General features: G+C 40.5%; 1 protein-coding gene across 1 annotated transcript in view; it reads left to right on the forward strand.

Annotated features, from left to right (window-relative positions):
* Arid4a (AT-rich interaction domain 4A) overlaps positions 1 to 19,065 on the forward strand; it is a 72,759-nt gene that overhangs the window by 34,208 nt on the left and 19,486 nt on the right. Inside the window, exons 12-16 of the mRNA XM_031356443.1 lie at positions 10,681 to 10,753; positions 11,906 to 12,000; positions 12,156 to 12,253; positions 13,333 to 13,564; positions 17,273 to 17,550. Of these exons, the coding sequence (XP_031212303.1) occupies positions 10,681 to 10,753; positions 11,906 to 12,000; positions 12,156 to 12,253; positions 13,333 to 13,564; positions 17,273 to 17,550 (776 nt within the window). The remainder of the gene's footprint in view (positions 1 to 10,680; positions 10,754 to 11,905; positions 12,001 to 12,155; positions 12,254 to 13,332; positions 13,565 to 17,272; positions 17,551 to 19,065) is intronic.

A 19,065-nucleotide genomic window follows, 5' to 3' on the forward strand; every position in this document is an offset into this window, starting at 1 on the left:
AAGCAAAATCACAGACTGTAGGCACGCTTCCTACAGTTTGTTTTACATTATTTTGCAGATGCTCGTTTTCCCTCCGTGTGGTCTACTGACACATGCTTGCTGTAAAGTAGTTCTCTGGCCACCGCAGTGGGCTGTCTTCAGTGAGATTTTGTTTCAGGGGGAAAAAGATCAGCTGCATTTCTTGCTCTTGGATTTGAGATTTAGTTGCTGAATCATTCTACTTTGTCTTGAAGAATATTTCTTAAAACAATCTAACATGCTGATCAACCAAGAGCTGCTTTAAAGCACATAGAGCAAGAGGAGAAATCTGAGTGTGATTTGCACTGACTAATCTGAGGAGCCAAGGCCTACCTGGCTTAGTCATTATGGGCCTTCTCCACACCAGGAAGGCTAATTGTTGTATTACAGTACAGATCATAACTCTCCCTCAGATGGAGGGATGCTGGGCTGCTTATGAGGATGGAGCACCGTTTTACAAGGATCTAAAGGTCCTTTGGAACATTCTGGAAACGGTTAAACAGCACTGTAGACGGTCACCCGGTGTAGGTGAGCAAGCATATGCAGCAGAATCACACAAGTGTTAGTGTTTCTGCAGTGTGAATGAGCAGTGGCCTCTCTTTATAGATCATGCCTCGGGTATATAAGCATAAGTTAGAGCAGTCAGATTTGTGAATCTACAATTTCAAAGAACAGTAGCTTTTTTATTTCATAATTTATTTCCTACTCAGAGGATACGTCAGGCTTGGAGTGTGAGCAGTATGTCTCAGGCTGTGCTTGGGAAGAGACTTGCGGATGGGGCAGGTGTACTTCCTGTCTGTGCTGTCAATTGCAACACACGGATAATTAGGCAGAGAAAAGCTGCTTAGAGATGATTTTTGTGGTCTTATTTAAATGTCTTTGTTAAGAAGAGTTCTATATTGGAAAAGACATTACTAATTTTTTGTTTTAGCTTGGAAATTTATTGGAAAGTCCAGATGAATATAAATAATGATAGGAATTATTTATTTCTCTTGACTTAGGTTTATATTGGATAAATGTAAGGGCATTTTCTAAGGGTGAGATGTTCAAAGATTCTCAAGAGGAAATTCACCATGATGATTAGGTTAAATCATCATGACTTTATCAGTAGGCTTTGTGTATCAGATTTCATGTTTAGCAATGAAAGTTAAAATTAGTGATTTTTTTTTTTATAAGATCTGCTCTTTTTAGTCCTAGGAGTTAACATACTCATTTTTCCAATCTTGAAACTTTTGTAGAGATTACCGTATTTTGTACCCAGGATAATTTTCCATTACTGTAAAAGTCATAAGTGCTTGAGTTTTTTAATTCCTGGAATTATGAATATTCATTTTTTTGATATTTGAATCAAATGTCCTCTGTGTCAATCTATGACCATGTAGATTAAAAGCATTTGCTGATGATTATTCGAGATCACTTTGTGTATAGACCCACAGTAAATGCCTGATAACTCAGAAAAGCTATACTGTCAGTAAAAGCTTAAGATTTTAAATGTAATATATTTATCAAAGCTAATTTTAATAACTTCAGTTACCAATAATAATAGACTTTAAGTAGATCTGACACAACAGCCTTTAATGGATACCTTAGATATTAGCTTATATTCAAATACAAAAACTAGCTTACATTTAGACTATTAAACAAGGAAATAAAAAATAACACTGGGCTGGAGAGATGGTTAAGGGGCCAAGAGCGTGGTGGCAGATCATGCAAAAGACCATGGCCATTTACAAACAACTCCAGCTCCGGGGGATCCAGTGCCCTCTCCTGGCCTCCTCTGGCACTGCATGCATATATGCACTTGTATATGCAGGCAAAAAATGTACATACACATTAAAAAAGAGAAATCTCTTTATTATTTTGATTTTTTTTTTTTTATGAACACCGTAGCTGTCTTCAGATACACCAGAAGAGGAAATCAGATCCCTTTACAGATGGTTGTGAGCCACCATGTGGTTGCTGGGAGTTGACCTCAGGACCCCGGAAGAGCATTCAGTGCTCTTAACCACTGAGCCATCTCTCCAGCCCTGAAATCACTATTTAAAAAGTCCTAATGAGTTTTGAAAAGTCTTTTACTACTTTAGCCTAAAACAAAAACAACACTAAATTCACATAATGAGACTAATGAGATTTATACATTTGTTCACATAAATTTAACTACATTAAAAATAGTTATTGTGTAGAAATGTTCTATCTGTATGAATGTCTTTGCACTACTTGCATGCCTGGTGTCTATGGAGGCCAGAAGGCAGGTATCAGACTCTCCTAGAACTGGAGTTACAGATGACTGTGAGCTACATGTGGGGTCTGGGAATCAAATCCAGGTCCTTTGGAAGAGCAGCCAGTGCTCTTAACCATGGAGCCGTCTCTCCAGCCCTCTAATACAACTATACATTTAAAAAAAATTTTATGTAATCATACTTTATATTAGCGGTCATATAAGAGGTTTGAGTGACATTAAAAACTTGATGATAACCAGCTGGTAGTGGTGCATGCCTTTAAGCCTTTAATCTTAGCACCTGGGAGGCAAAGGCAGGAGGATTTCTGTGAATTTGAGACCATACTAGTATACAGGGCGAGTTTCAAGACAGCCAGGGCTACACAGAGAGCCCCTGTCTTGAAAAACATTTATGTGTGTGTGTGCAAGTAAATAAATAAATAAATAAATAAATAAATAAATAAATAAATGGTCTTGATGAGAGCACTGCTATCACATCTTGCTGATTACAGTGCATGTATCATTTCAAATAGAAAAATAAGTTATTAGGTTTAGTTAACTGTTGAAATTTAAAAGTCATAAAATTATTTTAAGTGGGATGGTTAGGTTGTGAAACAGCATCTTACAGTAAACATATCACATCCTTTGTGCTCCTGGAAGTGTTTTACATGTGTGTAACACTGAGGAATGGCATTCCTGTAAATTTTAGGATCAGAGTTAACTGGTTCTCCAGCTATTACTGGGGAATTCAGTGTTTGGGATCAAGTCATCTTCTTTGAATGTCACCTTGTCTCCACTACAGCTTTGGAAAGAAACCCCTAAGTTTCGGGTGCAAGCAGATTATCAGTTACATGAGAGTAGACTTTAGACCCAACAGCCTGTTCTTTTTCCCAGTCACACTTGACAGCGCGTCGCCCTCTGAGAGCCAGGTCCCTGGGGTTCTGCTCTGGATTGTAAGTCTGAGCCTATCAGCTCCCTCTCCTCTAGCCCATTCCATTCTGTTCCCACCTCTCTCACCCTTGCATTTCCTCCACTTCTCTGTCTGTCTGTCTGTCTGTCTGTCTGTCTGTCTGTGCTAACCCTTTCGTCCAGACTGCTCAGTTGCATGCATTGTCCCTGATTTGTCATTCTGTCACTGTGGTGTCTTGTCCTCTCATCACAACCAGAACAACTGCTGACAGTCACCAGAGACCTTTAGCCTAACAACAGTGTGTTTTATCTCATCTGACACCTTTAGTAGCACTCAGATGACATGACATTACATTTGTTTTCTGGTTTACTTCCCAACTAAATGATAGAATGACCCAGAATCTCTGTGTACATCTCAGATGTCTCTTAGCTATGGGCATTTATATAAAACTGTCTGGATTTTTTTTTTCATGTTTATAGTATTCAGACTCAGTGTGCACACAGCTTCGCTTACCTCCCTTCCTCCCTTCCTGGCCATTCCTAATCTATTTTAATAAAAGCACCACACCCAGTTGCCTAAGCCAGATACACAGAAGGCACCTTGATTCTTTTTTTGGTCCTTCCCTCTGAATCCATTCAGGCACAAACCCTTTGTCTTCTACCTGCTTGGAAAGCTCCTTACTTTGCCTACTTCTTTACATTTATACTCTGCCACCCTTGGTCCAGGCAATCTCTGTCTTTACCTAGACTAGTGCATTAGCACATAACTGCTGGTGTGTCCACCTCCCCCTCCCCCAGTCTGTTCTCTGCACTAGATCTGAGGCTAGTTTTTTCAAACCAGAAACCTCCTGTGATCCCTTTGGGAATAAATAATTTTTAGGCACAAAAGAGGTGTGTGGTTTTTTTTTTTAAACTTTTTACTTGAAATATTTCTAAAGCATGTTATGTAATATCATCTCTTTTTCAAAGCAGTGTACTGGGCATTACTTAATGTCACATTTATTCCGGGTTTATTTATTCAGGAAATTCACTGCTGTCAGGGCTTTTGGACCTTACACAAATACTGCCAACTCATTTTTTTAAACTTATTTTTCTTTTGTTTTATAGTTATGTATTTATGTACTTTTTTGGGTTTTCGAGACAGGGTTTCTCTGTGTAGCCCTGGCTGTCATGGAACTCACTCTGTAGACCAGGCTGGCCTCGAACTCAGAAATCCTCCTGCCTCTGCCTCCCAAGTGCTGGAATTAAAGGCGTGCGCCACCACCGCCCGGCATTTATGTACATTTTGTTTGGGTAGAGGAGGTAGGTCGTCATAAAATGTGTCTCAAGGCTCACCAACTATGCTGGTCCTGGGCTTGAACTCTGGATGCGAGGCTTCTGTAACCCACTGAGCCTCTCACCATCCCTGTGCAGGAGCTCTCGAAGCCTAGGTTGTCCTCAGATTTTGCTATGTAGCTGAAGATGACCTTGAATTCCTCCTACCTTTACCTCCCAAACTCTGGGATGGCAACTGTATCCTACCATTTCCTGCTCAACCATCTGCTTTTGTATTTGAAACTTTGTACATAGTTTTTTACTTTGTAGATTGTTCATTAAAGGTCAATTTAAAATTCTCTCTCCCTCCCTCCTGCCTTTCCCTCTCCCTCTCCTTTTATGGGATGTGGTGTTGCTATGCTGCCCGGGCTGACCTTGAAATCCCGCGCTCATTCATTTCTCTTGGCTCTGCCTCCTGAGTAGCTGAGACTACAGATGCAGATCATTGTACCAAGCCTTTCATTTTTAATTTTTTGAGATTTATTTTATTTTATTTGTATGAATGTTTTGCCTGAATGTATGTTTGTGCACTGTGTGCATGCTTGGTGTCCAGGGAAGTCAGAATAAGGCATCAGGCCTGCTGGAACAGGAATTATAGATGCTTGGGAGACACTATGTGGATGCTGGGAGCCAAATACTTCTGCAGGAGCAACAAGCGTTCTTAACTGTTGAACTATCTCTCCAGCCACTTTAAAAATATTCTTGGGGGGCTGGAGAGATGGCTCAGCAGTTAAGAGCACCAACTGCTCTTCCAGGGGGCCTGAGTTCAATTCCCAGCAATCACATAGTGGCTCACAACCATCTGTAATGGAATCCAACATGCTCTTCTGGTGTGTCTGAAAACAGCAACAGTGTGCTCATATACATAAAATAAATAAATATTTTAAAAAATATTCTTGGGTGCTAAAAAGATAGCTCAGTTGTTAAAAGCACTGACTACTCTTCTGGAGGACCAAGGATCAATAATACCCAGCACCCATGTGGGGCTTACAACTGTCTATAACTCCAGTTCCAGGGAATTGACACCCTCACAGACATACATGCAGGAGAAACACCAATGCACATTTAATAAGTAATAAATAATTTTTAAAATATATTTTTAAAAGATTTTTTTTTCAAAGTGAAATCATTATTAACTATTCCACTGGGGCACTGTGATATATCTGTCATATTAGAACATTTTCCACCAGTAAAATATACCTTTTCTTACCACTACTAAAATACATACCTCTGTTAGGGTTTGAACAAGTGAAGATGACTAATCCAAATAATTTTTGCTTGTTTTTACAGACTTGTTGGTTTTAAAATGCAAGCTGTCCACCCTCTTATCAGTACAAATATGTGTATTAAGAGATTGTGTGTGTGTGCGTGTGTGTGTGTGTGTGTGTGTGTGTGTGTGTGTGTGTGTGTGTGTGTGTGTATGTGCACACGCATGCATGTGTTACTGTGGATGGAAGTCGTTAGATGCACTACTCCATGGTTCCTTCAAAGCAGACTGCCTAGCTCAGTAGATTATCCAGTACCTTCTCTATTTCTCTAATTTTTTCTTATGAGAAACACTCAGCTTTCACAAGCACTTCAGTTTTTGTTTCCCCTTTTCTGTGTTGTAAATGGACACAAGGTGTGCCAGGGATTTTGTTCTTCCTCCTTCCTCCCCAGGGTACCCTGGCAGCTAACACTATGGCACATGGCCCATATTAAACTCTCATCACCTAGTTTGTGAAGAATGAATAAATGTGGATTATGTAAAATCTTGGGAAATTGCTGTGTGAAACAAGTTGTTGGACTGTTGTTTGAAGTTAATTAGAACAGTTTTTGAAACAACTTCTCTTTTCTTAAAAATACCTCATTTATTACACAATGTAGTCTAGGTTTTCTGCCTCTCTGCCTCTCTCTCTGTCTCTCTCTCTCTCTCTATCTCTCTGCTTTTAAATATTTTTCCTCTGACCAACTTGGGATAGTTTTCTGTACCTAGCCAAAGATTTCTTGTTTAAACCCTTTAATCGCTTTCAACCGGTATCAAATGAACACTGATTTGGGTATTGGGTTTTGTTGTTATTTTATATATTTCTTTTCATCCTGGCCTTTGAAGTTGGGCTTTCATAAATTGACCCCTGTTCACCTTCTTCTCACATCCACGTGTCTCATAGCTCCCAGCCACCACTTCCACCCTGCTGGAGGCTCCTTGTTGAGTGTGTAAGTTCAGTGTCGGCCTTGTGGCCAGATTTGTCTTCTCACTGTTAAGTAGCACAGGATGGAAGCAATGAAAGCTAAGCTAGTAGTGATGCCCATAATGCAGAGACAGGAGGATAGCTACAGGTTTCAGGCCAGCCTCCAGTTTTGACAGTTTGGATACCCTCCGGATTTGCAGTCTGTAAAGTAGATTTCCTAGCTAGGAAACTTAACAGCAGAAGTGAGGTGTGCATTGCTTCATTTGTGGCATGTGCTTGTAACCTCAGCACTTGGACAGGAGGATTGCCACTAATTGGAGGCTAGCCTAGATTACAGGAGACCTATCTGAAAAGGGTAACATATTGTGGTATCTTCCGCTGAACTGTTGTGTAGCCTGTTTGTCACAAGAGTGGATTCTGTTTCTGAATGAGCATTTGCCTCTAGATGTGTGTGGAGATGGTGAAGATGAGCGACTTTGCCAGTCACCCATGTCGTAAGAACAACTTGAGCCATCCTACCCTTCCCCGGCTTTTCTGGCTTTATTGCAGAGCATTCATTTTTTGTTTTGTTTTTGTTTTGTTTTGTTTTGTTTTGTTTTTGTTTTACCAGCCAGTGTGAAGCATGCAAGAAAATCTTCTCAGCTCAGTTACAGAAATGTCTTTTCATCACACAATGGTTATCTAACTCCATGCCAGTCATCAGAGATTAAAGCCGTGCATAAAGTAACTATGTCTCAAACTTGTAGACCTACAGAGTACTGCCAGCATAGATAGGCATGAAAGAAAAGTCCAACCAACAGAAACCTCTCTGGAACTTCTCCCTTGCCCTCCTCAACTCCCTCTCCTTCAAGGCGGGGCTGATCTGCATCACCACTACCAAAAGAGCAAGACTTACAGCCGCCGCTGCCTCTTCCTCCTCTTCCTCCTCATCTCTGTGGACTGAGCGATGGCACCCTCTCCCCTTCGTTTCATTCATGATTCATGACTGAGAACTTTAAAAACATGATTCTAATTCTGTACAAAATGTCATATCTATATGGTCCCAAGTTGTGGCTCTTTAGTGCCTTGTGACAAAGCCCTTTCCTGATCATGGCTTTTCTCTGTCGCTCCCATCTGCTCCTGCTTGCTGTTCAGGGACTGACAGTCACACGGAAAGGCTTTCTTTAATATTACAGCAGCAGCCCCTCCCGAGCAGAACTGGTCGTGAACTGGTCCTGCCACCTCGCATTCCCGCAGTGTGCACTTACTACATTATGTGGAACTGGCTTCTTATGTCTGTCCACACCACTCAGCAGAATCAAAGCAGCGAAACAGAGGTGCCATGTGGTCTCCTCTCCGTCCACAGTGCTCTTGTGCAGCTCCTGAGTGATGATATAACTATTCATAAATGCCTGAACTTAATTTGAAGGCATAGTGCCTCATGTCTGAAAGATCCGAGCCTGGTAGTGTAATACTATGTGGGCTATAGATAGCAGTGCCCATTCTCCTAGATGAGTGTTGTAGAGCCTGCGGACACTCTTGCTTGCTCTGACAGTATTGCTGAGTACATAGTTACTCTTGATTACCTGAAGGGAAGAAGTCTCACAGTTCAGAGAATCTCTCCCTTTCTTCTTCCTGCCCTTTCCCATACTTAAGTCCTTCAGAGGTGCTAAAGTGTGAGAAGGCCCTGGCAGGGACAGCGAGCAACAGCAACAGCCCTGGATCCCAGACGGGAGGCACGTTCTAGTGCATGTAACAGCTATAAAAATTATGGTGAGGAGTTCCTTATCCAACTTGAGAATTTTAGCTTTTGCAAAAGCCATCAGGTAAATTTAAAACTTTGTTTATAGCTCGCTTATTTATTTTTGGTGGAAATTTCCTTTCAAGAAAGTAGGTATAGCCGGGCGGTGGTGGCGCACACCTTTAATCCCAGCACTTGGGAGGCAGAGGCAGGTGGATTTCTGAGTTCAAGGCCAGCCTGGTCTACAGAGTGAGTTCCAGGACAGCCAGAGCTACACAGAGAAACCCTGTCTCAAAAAACCAAAAAAAAAAAAGAAAAGAAAGAAAGAAAGAAAGAAATTAGGTATACGTAAATTTAATTTCTTACTAACTTTGTTTTTGTATCTTAGAACTGTACCTGAACTTAAAATTTTGTGGCATTGTTCCTCATAGCACCTAGAATATTCTTTATTATCCACTAACTTAATTAATGCCCATAAACTATCAAAAGAATTCAGCATAGCTTGATATAACCTTATTTGTGTCCAGTTTGCAGTTAGTGGATTGATTTGTCTTTGTTTGCATTGGGGAAAATTTTTATTTTATTTTATTTATTTTTGCTTTTATTGAGATAGAGTGTCACTATGTAGCTCTAGCTGTTTGTAGCACTTGTTATGTAGTACAGGTTGGCCTCAAACTCACAAAGATCTGCCTCCCTCCTAGATTTTACTATATATTTTAATTCACTACATGTTCATTGATTCTGGCTATACTATTAGCTATTAAATTTCTTAAAGGATAACATGATCTCAAAGTGCCTGCTGCCTTCTAGGCCCTGAATAATCAATATTTATTGCCTGAACACTGGTTTTCTTCTTCTTCTTCTTCTTTTTTTTTTTTTTTTTTTTTGGTTTTTCGAGACAGGATTTCTCTGTGTAGCCCTGGCTGTCCTGGAACTCACTCTGTAGCCCAGGCTGGCCTCGAACTCAGAAATTTGCCTGCCTCTGTGTCCCAAGTGCTGGGATTAAAGATGTGCGCCACCACTGCCCAGCTCTAAATATGGTTCCTAAAAGGCAAAAGTTTCAATTATTCTTTTAGAATCATAGGAAAGGTATCTTCTAAAGACACAATCCTTTATATGGAAGAAACATTCATGTTTTATTAATTTTTCCATAGTACTGCTGAATTTTAAATAATTTGTATAAGTCAGTGTGATGTATGTCTTCAGTCTCAGCACGTAGCTGGTGACACAGAATGGTCAGTAGTTCAAAGTCATCCTAGCCTATAGAGTTGAAGTTAGCCTGTCACAAAAACAGAAAAATTATAAATATTTATAGGTAATATACCAACAGATACTGTATTTTTATAACATGTGTGTGCATGCACATGTGTACATTTGCATGAGTGTGATGGTGCAAGGATAGCTTGTGGGAGTCAACTCTCTTTTTCCCCTTTCGTGGGACCCAGGGATTGAACTCAGGCCGTTAAGCATATTGGTGGTGCCCTACCCACTTAGCAATCCTGCCAGCCCAAGGATAGTTTATTTTAATCCATAATAATATTATATAAAAATACTACTAGATTTATATTATTAGTATATAGTTACATTTAAATTGGTGGGTTTTTATTTGTCAACTTTCTTTGCTAGTAAACAGTTCTTTTTGTTTTATTTTGAAGCAGCGGTAAGAAGTGTCCATCCTTTTGGCATGGTGACATGACGGTGTCTCTAGATGCTTTCAGGGTTACAGTAGTAAATACAGACCAAGGAGAGCAGTGGAGAGAAGCAGGCTGGGGAGAAGTCTGGAGCAAGTATAATTTATAGGACTTACTTAAATGACTTAAAATTAGTAAAAATAAAAAAAGTCTCATCTGAACAAAAAACTTTTGCCACTGACTTCCCAGCCTTTGCTTATATTCATTCAGTGATAGTTTTATATAAAAATATTTTTGTCATTATTGTGCTTGTCTTCCAATATATTTGTATGGGCCATATGACGTTTTTGGTTTTCCCCAAATAAAGTCAAATGAAGTCAAAACAGTCCTCTTGCTCCATTCTGGAATCTGTTTCTCTTGCCTCTTGTTAGTCTCTGGTAGGACTCAAGGCAGGGTCATAGTGGAAGGTGGGCTGAAGGGTAGAGACTAGCCTACAGTGCAGCAGGTCTGTGTTATCAGATGTGAATTGAGGGCTGAGGATGAACTCAGTGGTGGAGCACTTTTTATAGCCTTTAAGAGGCCTAGAGTTTGAGTCCCAGAACAGCTAAAAAGCCAAAGCATTTAAATGTGACTACTAGGGGTTCACACCAACAATGGTAACACTGTATCTCTTTCTGTTCTCTGTGCTTGCCTTTACAGCCTGAGGAAGAGCTTGATCCTGAGGAGAGGGACAACTTCCTCCAACAGCTGTATAAGTTTATGGAAGACAGAGGTATGTTATTCTTAGTGGCTTTATGTTTGAGGTATGTGCATTGTTGCTGCCGGATTAGGAGTGCCTTGTATTCCAAAGAAAGTCTATGAATCGGTTATTCCTGATGGCACCTAGATGAATAAAAAGAAGCTATTTTAAGTAGAATAAATGGAAAAGAATTATTTATATAATTACATTTGGTCTACCTTGTATTTATAAAAAGATTAAAATAGTCAGAAATAAAAAGTAACCAATCGGGCTGGAGAGACAGCTCAGAGGTTAAGAGCACTGGCTGCTTTTCCAGAGGTCCTGAACTCAATTCCCAGCAACTACATGGTGGGTCAAAACCATCTATAATGTGAAACCTGTTGCCTTCTTCTGGTGTGCAGGCATATATACATGAAGTATACTATATACAAAATAAGTAAAAAAGTGACCAATCATAATATTATTCTGCATAGTATTTTATTTTTTTGTGTTATGTATGTGAGTTCATTGTTGCTGTCTTCAGACACACCCAAAGAGGGCATTAGATGCCATTACAGATGGTTGTGAGCCCCCATGTGGTTAATGGGAATTGAACTCAGAACCTCAGATGCATAGTAACTTATTGCAATGGTAAAGGGCTCGTGGACAATAAACTCACCTGACCCTCGGTGTCCTTGAGCTGGAGATAACAGACATCAGCCTCTTCCTGAGCAGGATAGGATTTCCTGTAGAGGTAGAAGAAAGAGAACCATTATAAATCATCACGCTCTGGCAGGTTTTAGTCCTAGAGAGTCTTTGGGTAATTTGGCTCTAGACATTCTGTGGTTTTGAAGAATCTTGCACAGAACCACAGCAAGGCTGGAGCTGCGTCCTTCCTGCCTCGTCTGCTTGCGCTGCAGTGGGCCACAACCAGCATTCTCAATTTTAATTTAATTTTAGCTGTTTCTTTGGCATAGAGGCAACTTGATTGACCATAGAAGTGCACAACTCCTAAAATTCAGAGAGCCCACGAAACTGCTACAGAACACAGAAGAGAAAGCTCTGTGTCTTACGTGGGTTAAGGACTTTTATATGTATACACCAGTGAATAAATTTTGAATTAAAAGCCAGTATCTTTTCTTTCAAATTAGTACTTTTCATTTGACTAAATGCTTTATTTTTTTTTCCTTCTGACATTAAAAAAAGGCACTCCAATCAACAAACCACCTGTTTTGGGCTATAAAGATCTCAATCTCTTCAAACTCTTTAGACTGGTCTATCATCAGGGGGGATGTGGCAATGTAAGTATACAATTGCTTTAGAAATATGTATTTGTACACTGAGAAGTCTGGTTGCTTGATGCTGCACTGACATACACATTTTCTTAAAGAACACAGGATACTAGTATAACGATTATTTCCTTTGACGATTGTTAACAAAAATCTTAATCTTCCAGATTGACAGCGGTGCTGTATGGAAGCAAATTTATATGGACCTTGGCATTCCAATTTTAAACTCAGCCGCTTCCTACAATGTAAAAACTGCTTATAGAAAGTAAGTAGTCCAGCTTCATTAAAGAACAAATATTCGCAAGTAAAGCGGTTTGGGCAAAAGGGTATATTGTATGACATACCTTACATAATACAGCTTCCTTGGCAAGATTTTTTTTGGTTAGTTTTGGTTTTGTTCTTTTTGTCTTTTTATGGGGGAGGCTGCAAGGGCAGAGGGTAGATATGAAGGGATGGGGAGATGAATGGGATTGGGATGTGTGATGTGCAATTCACAAAGAATCAATAAAAAATTAAGCCAGGTGGTAATGGTGCAGGCCTTTAATCCCAGCACTCAGGGAAGCAGAGGCAGGAGGATCTCTGAGTTTAAGGCCAACCTGGTGTACCAGAGTGAGTTACAGGACAGCCAGGGCTACATTGAGAAACACTATCTTAAACAACCCTCCCCCTCCGACTCCCCGCAAATAATCATTTACAGGGAACAGCCTTCTTTTAATGCATTAACACTGCAAACGAGCCATAAATGTTCAAAGTTTAAGCTAGCAGACATGTGGGACTGAAAGGTATCCTGAGGTATAGCCCACTGTGCCCATGTGACGCTGATTTCCTCATTAAAGTCCGAGACACCAGACTGCACATCATCTGAAGACCCAGCTCATCGTCTGTAGTTTTGGTATACCCATGTTCTAGAGCAGTGGTTCTCAACCTTCCCAACTCTCTGACCCTTGAATACAGTTCTTCATGATGTGGTGACCCCCAACCATGAAATTATTTTCCTTACTATTTCATAACTGTAATTTTGCTGCTGTTGTGAATCGTAATGTAAATATCTGATATGCAGGAGCCCTGATGTGCGACCCCTGTGAAAGGGTCGTTTGGCCCCTGGAGGGATTGCCACCTACAGGTTGAGAACTGCTCTTCTAGAACAGTGAAGTGGGGAGGCTCAGTCTCCAGTTCTCACGATAATATTTTAGTTGATGGTATTTTTTGTTTGATTGTATCAAAGGCGTTTACTAACTTACAAAGAATACTTTTAAAATGGCTCGGAGTTTCCTATATATTTACCTAATGTTCACATTAAATGCAAAGACTAAGATTTCTTAAGATGAAACGTTGTGTGTTTAGATATCTCTATGGTTTTGAGGAGTACTGCCGTTCTGCAAATATTCAGTTCAGAACTATTCACCACCATGAACCAAAAGTAAAAGAGGAAAAAAAAGACTTTGAAGAATCAATGGACGAAGCTCTAAAAGTGGCCCCAGAAATGCCTTTAGTGGACGTGAAGAGTGAGCCCGAGGAGAATACGGACTCAAACAGTGAAAGTGACAGAGAAGACACAGAACTGAAGTCGCCAAGAGTGAGTTATTGTAGCTTTATCTGCTTCAAGCATTAGTTTAAAATTTTATTATGGATATTTTAATATATGGACAAACTGTGGTAGAAACCCTGGTTTATATCCCAGTATTTGGTAATGTAGCAAGGTTATTTTAGCGGTCTCTCTCCAGACAGACAGTGCTTATCACTCCCCGTACTTGCTTCCTTTCCCAGCATGATGGCTCTCGCCTATAATCACAGCACTCAGCATCCCAAGGAGAGGCCCTTGAGTTCAGCCTGGGGGAACAACCAGCCTGAAACCCTGTCCTAAGCAACCAAACCAGGCAGACAGAAATGTCTACATCTACGCACACGCGCACACATACACGTACATGCACTTGTCCTTTCTGTTCCAGTATGTTGTCTGGCTCAGTCCCACGTACTCTTCAAGTTTCTTGCTCAAATGTCTCCCCAGTGAAGCCTGCACTGGTTGCACTGGTTGCTGCCTTTACAATGCTTCCTATCTCCTTTCTCGCTCCTCTTATCTGGGATGTACTTGTTCAGTCTGAATTGATTTGATCGCTTTTCCTCCCTCTGTACTAAAGTTGCATTCCATGAAAGCAAGGATGAGTTTCGATTTTGCTCATTGATGAGATCCCAGACTTCTAGAATAAAGAAGCATAGCACATAGAAAGTGCTCATTAAGTAGTTGAATGAATTACCTCCTGTGCTCCGAAGCTACTGTGTTTCCTATAAATCTGTGTGCATACTGTACAGCTTTATTTGTGCATACATTGATTTTTATTTTCCCATCTACCTTACCCGCCCCCTATATTCCTCTCCATTGATTAAAGTTTTATGGATTGCCATTCACTATTCTGATCCATGCCCAGTGATCCCTATATATCATGATTTATCATTTTATGGGTTGCCACACTATCAAAGAATTTCCACTTTTTTTTTTTTTAAAGACATGGTCTATTTATTATGCATCTCTAATTGTCCAAACCATCCTGGCCTCAAAGACACAGACATTTGCTTGCTTCTGCTTCCAGAGTGTGGGGATTAAAGGCATGCACTACAATGCCTGGCTCTCAGTTCCTTGGGTATTGTATTTGTTGGTGAAGCCATGTTTAATGGAAGGGGAAGATGAAGTTACCTTTTCTTGTAGTTGTCTAGAAATCCTGTTGGGTCCCCCCCCCTTTTAAAAAAATAATTGTTTGGTTTTTTTTTTTTGTTTTGTTTTTTAAGATTTGCTTATTTATATGAATACCCTGTTACTATCTTCAGACATACCAGAAGAGGGCATCAAATCCCATTATAGATGGTTTGTGAGCCACCTTGTGGTTGCTAGGAATAGAACTTGACCTCTGGAAGAGCAGTCAGTGCCATCTCTCCAAAGCCCGGAATTCTTTATTTTTATTTTATGTGTACCGTGATTGCTGGCCTACATATGTGTCTGTGCATCAAATGCTGGTCCACAGAGGCCAGCAAAGAGCACCAGATCTCCTGGAACTGGAGTTATAGATGGTTTTAAGCTATCTTCTGGGTGCTGAAAATCGAATTCAGGTCCTTTGCAAGAGCATCAAGTACTCTTAACCACTGAGACACTGAGACATCCTTCCAGCCCCCAGAAATCCTATTTTTACACTGATTTGTCTGTCATCTAATAAGTAAAATCTTTTTAAAGTTTTTTTATTTTGTTATTTCTAGTTTTAGAGAGGGACTCATTTATCCCAGGCTAGATACAACTCACTATGTAGCTATGGATAACTTTGAACTTTTGGCCCTCTTACTCTCTTCCTTATTGCCTTAGTCCTTTGAAACCTGGTCTCTCACTCCCTGGAGGTCGGCTGTGGCCAGCAGTTCGCAGTGGCCCTGCTGTTTTGTCCTGCCCCTTTCTCTAACCTCCAACACTGGTTGTGGGTTGCATGTGTAGGTTATTTTTAAAGGCAGGTGCAGGATTTGAACTCAGGTTCACATGTTTGCACAGCAAGCACTCTTAGACGCTGAACCACCTTCCCAGTTCCTTCTTTTTTTCTTTGAAATCCCTGTCAATTCCAAGTAGAGAAGGGAAGTCTTCTGCCATCGTATTAGATTGGCTTGAAGGAAAGTTTAGAATGTCTTGAAAAGGTTCGCGAAGTTTCACAGCTCACATGCAAGGTGCTTGGTAGAGGCTTCCAGAGATAGGACTAGTGCCTCCTGTAACTCCACTAGCCATCTTGGTACTTATTCAAAGAAATCTCAGTTAGTTAGTTAGTTAGTTAGTTAGTTAGTTAGTTAGTTAGTTTAGTTTTATATGTATGTTTGTTTCAGTTGTGTATGTGTACCCTCAAAGCCCAGAAGAAGATGTTAGATCTCCTGGAGCTGGACTTTAAAGCAGTTTTGAACCACCTTGATGAGGCATGCTGGGAACCAAACTTGGGCCTTATAGAAGAGCATCCAGTGCTCTCAAGCACTGAGCTATCTCTGCAGACCAAAAGCTCACATTTTAAATATTGATGCCATTAGGTCCCTAAAGCAGAATCACATAAATATACTGATATTTGATTTTTTAAAAAATATTTATTTATTTAATGTATATGAACACACTGTAGCTTTTTTCAAACATACCAGAAAAGGGCATTAGATCCCATTACCACCATGTGGTTGCTGAGAATTGAACTCAGGACCTCTGGAAGAGCAGTCAGTGCTCTTAACCGCTGAGCCATCTCTCCAGCCCCTGATACTTGATTTTTTTTTTTTGGTTTTTTTTTTTTTTTTTTTGGTTTTTTTCGAGACAGGGTTTCTCTGTGTAGCCTTGGCTGTCCTGGAACTCACTCTGTAGACCAGGCTGGCCTCGAACTCAGAAATCCACCTGCCTCTGCCTCCCAAGTACTGGGATTAAAAGCGTGCGCCACCACCGCCCGGCTAGATACTTGATTTTTATTGTAATAAAATATATTGATATTTAAGTTTTATTTTAACATATGATATGACTGGAGATCACAGAACTTTCCAAGAGGCCATAAGTTAGGGGGTAGATTTATGAAGATTATTATTAGTAACTTAAACTTTTTTTTTAAATATTTACTTTGTGTGTGTGTGTGTGTTTGCACACGCATGTGTACATATGTGAAGATCAGAAAACAATTTGTGGGAGTCACTTTCTCCTTAAATGACCATGTGAGTCCAGGTCATGAACTCAGGTTATCAGGCTTGGTGGCAAGTACGTACCTTCTCCCTGAGCCATCTTGTGAGCCTAACATTACTAGTAGGAAATTCTATCACTGGCATAGAGGTGATTCATTTAAACTCTTTTATCACAGATAACAAATACAGAGTTAGGGATGGAGCCCTGGAGAACTCTTGCTAAGCACGTACTAAGCCCCAGCACTGCCAAACAGAATGGAGTAACACAATGTTGTGAGCAAAGATTTTGTGGGAGCAGGCGAGGTGCGAGATGCCGAAGCTGCCTGGGCCTTTGCCCATGCTCCTCTCCCACCGAGCTGTGCTTTAGGCACGGGGAAGGAGGTTCCTGTGTGTGTGTCCAGGGACCATGGTAGTGTTGGACCTGAGTAAGAGGTTTATATTGATTATTCTCTTATTTGCAAATGGAAGGGAATAGTCCTATGAGTTGCTTAGTGTTCAGATTCTGATCTGCAGCCAGGAGGCAGCACACTCGCTGCTGTGGAGCCTCCAGAGAAAGCCGTAAAGGTGTCCTTCTCCCTTGTAGTGTTGCCTCTCTTAAAGCTTTCATCTCCTCTACTAGGGGAGAAGGAAAATTGTTCGAGACGCAAATTGTATTAAAAAGGAAATAGAGGAAGAGAAAATTGAAGACAAATTCATCAGAGATGATTTAGAAAATAAGGATGCAGACGATGACGACAATGATGACGACGACGATGACGACGAAGATCCAACGGAGAAGAAAGAGAATGAGCTGCTGCTCGGGAGGAAAAGCACACCAAAGAACAAGGAGAAGAAAATTAAAAAGCAAGAGGATTCTGAGAGAGACTCAGATGAAGAGGAAGAGAAAAGCCAAGAGAGGTACATTGTCTTATGTCTGTCCTCCAGAGGCACCTGTCTGGGGTCCAACTGCACTTTGTTCCTGTTTAGAGATTCAGGTGTGAGGGGATGTCTTCTTATTGGGACTTCCATTCCTCTTGTCTAATGAAGGTGAGACACATTGTGAAGATGATGTGTATCGCCTTCCGGAATTGGAGAATATACTGGTCGCACCATTTAATAGCACTTGTGCCCTAAACAGTGGCCTCAAAGAAGGCTGCGCCACCCAGTCAAAAGAAAGGTCCTGCAGTTGACAGCAGGGAAGGGAGCTGGAGAAAATGGAGGAAGTGGACAAGAGGAAACAGCGACAGCAAAAATTCCATTTTAAAAAAGGTACAATGTGGGAAAGCTAACAAACACTTAGGTGCACAGGACGAGAGAGACGCTTCTGTGTGTCAGCTTGATTTAAGACATTTTTCTTTTTCCAGTTATTGTATTGGAGAATGTGGCATGCACCCCTGGTTCTAGCTTGGAAATACATTCATTCCCCACATCTCATCAATAAAATCCAGCTTTTTTATGTCCACTCTTTTTGCTGTTGAGTGAAAACTCTATTTTTTTCCATGTATTAGACTTGCATGGATTGAAGTGAGTTAAAAATAGCTCCCGATTAGGCAGTTGAACTAGATCAAGGTAATAGCTCACTATGCTTCATAGTGGGCCTTCTGCACATGTGATCAAAGGAATTGACTAATTTTTTTAGGTGTTACTAAAAATCAAGTTTTAAAACAACAGTGTAACAGTCTTACTTGAAAGTAGAAGCTTTTCTCCCATTATTTTTTAGTGATTTTTTTTATCACGTAATGATACATTTTCTAGAAGTTTGAGGTCTTTATGCTACATTTGGAGAACGTGGCCTGCTGTATCCAGATGAGAGCTAACACTGTAAATAACGCATTGGAAGAGCCAGTGATAGAGAAGCAGACACTGGTTGGTGAGCAGCGGGGGCATCCGATGCTTGGCGGGGACCCAGAGTGAGCTCTCGCAGTTGTCTGTGCACTAAAAGTTCTACCACGAAGTAGAACACAGGACTTAAAAAGTAGCAGGAGATAACTGGCAGTTGGGAATGATGAGTACAGTTTTAAACATCTAGACAGTACGTTAAGCAAAGGCCAGCTGCTTAAAAAGTTCTAGTTATAATTAATAATGAGTCTGTAAATAAGTATAGCTAAAATTCTTCATACTTTTAACATAAATGGAACAAATATTTTAAAGAATTCAGTCTTCCTTGCAAAGGATAATGTTCTGTTTTATTCAATAAAAGTTGAGTGTAGGAACAAGAGCCAGCACATAGTCCCAGCCTGTATCAGGGCTCACAGTGATTTCTGTCCTAAGTAGGTTTTCTCCAGTGTTTACAATGATTTCTTTACAATGTTTATGAGAAGCGTCCCTGGAGAACAAACCTTCCTGAAGCGAATTAGCTATGAAAGCTTTGGCCATGTACCAGGGCCCTATGAAAGATGCCTGTGTCTACTGTAGCCCCTCACGGCTTCCTTA

The sequence above is a fragment of the Mastomys coucha genome, unplaced genomic scaffold, assembly GCF_008632895.1.
Source record: "Mastomys coucha isolate ucsf_1 unplaced genomic scaffold, UCSF_Mcou_1 pScaffold6, whole genome shotgun sequence".
Lineage (NCBI taxonomy): Eukaryota > Metazoa > Chordata > Mammalia > Rodentia > Muridae > Mastomys > Mastomys coucha.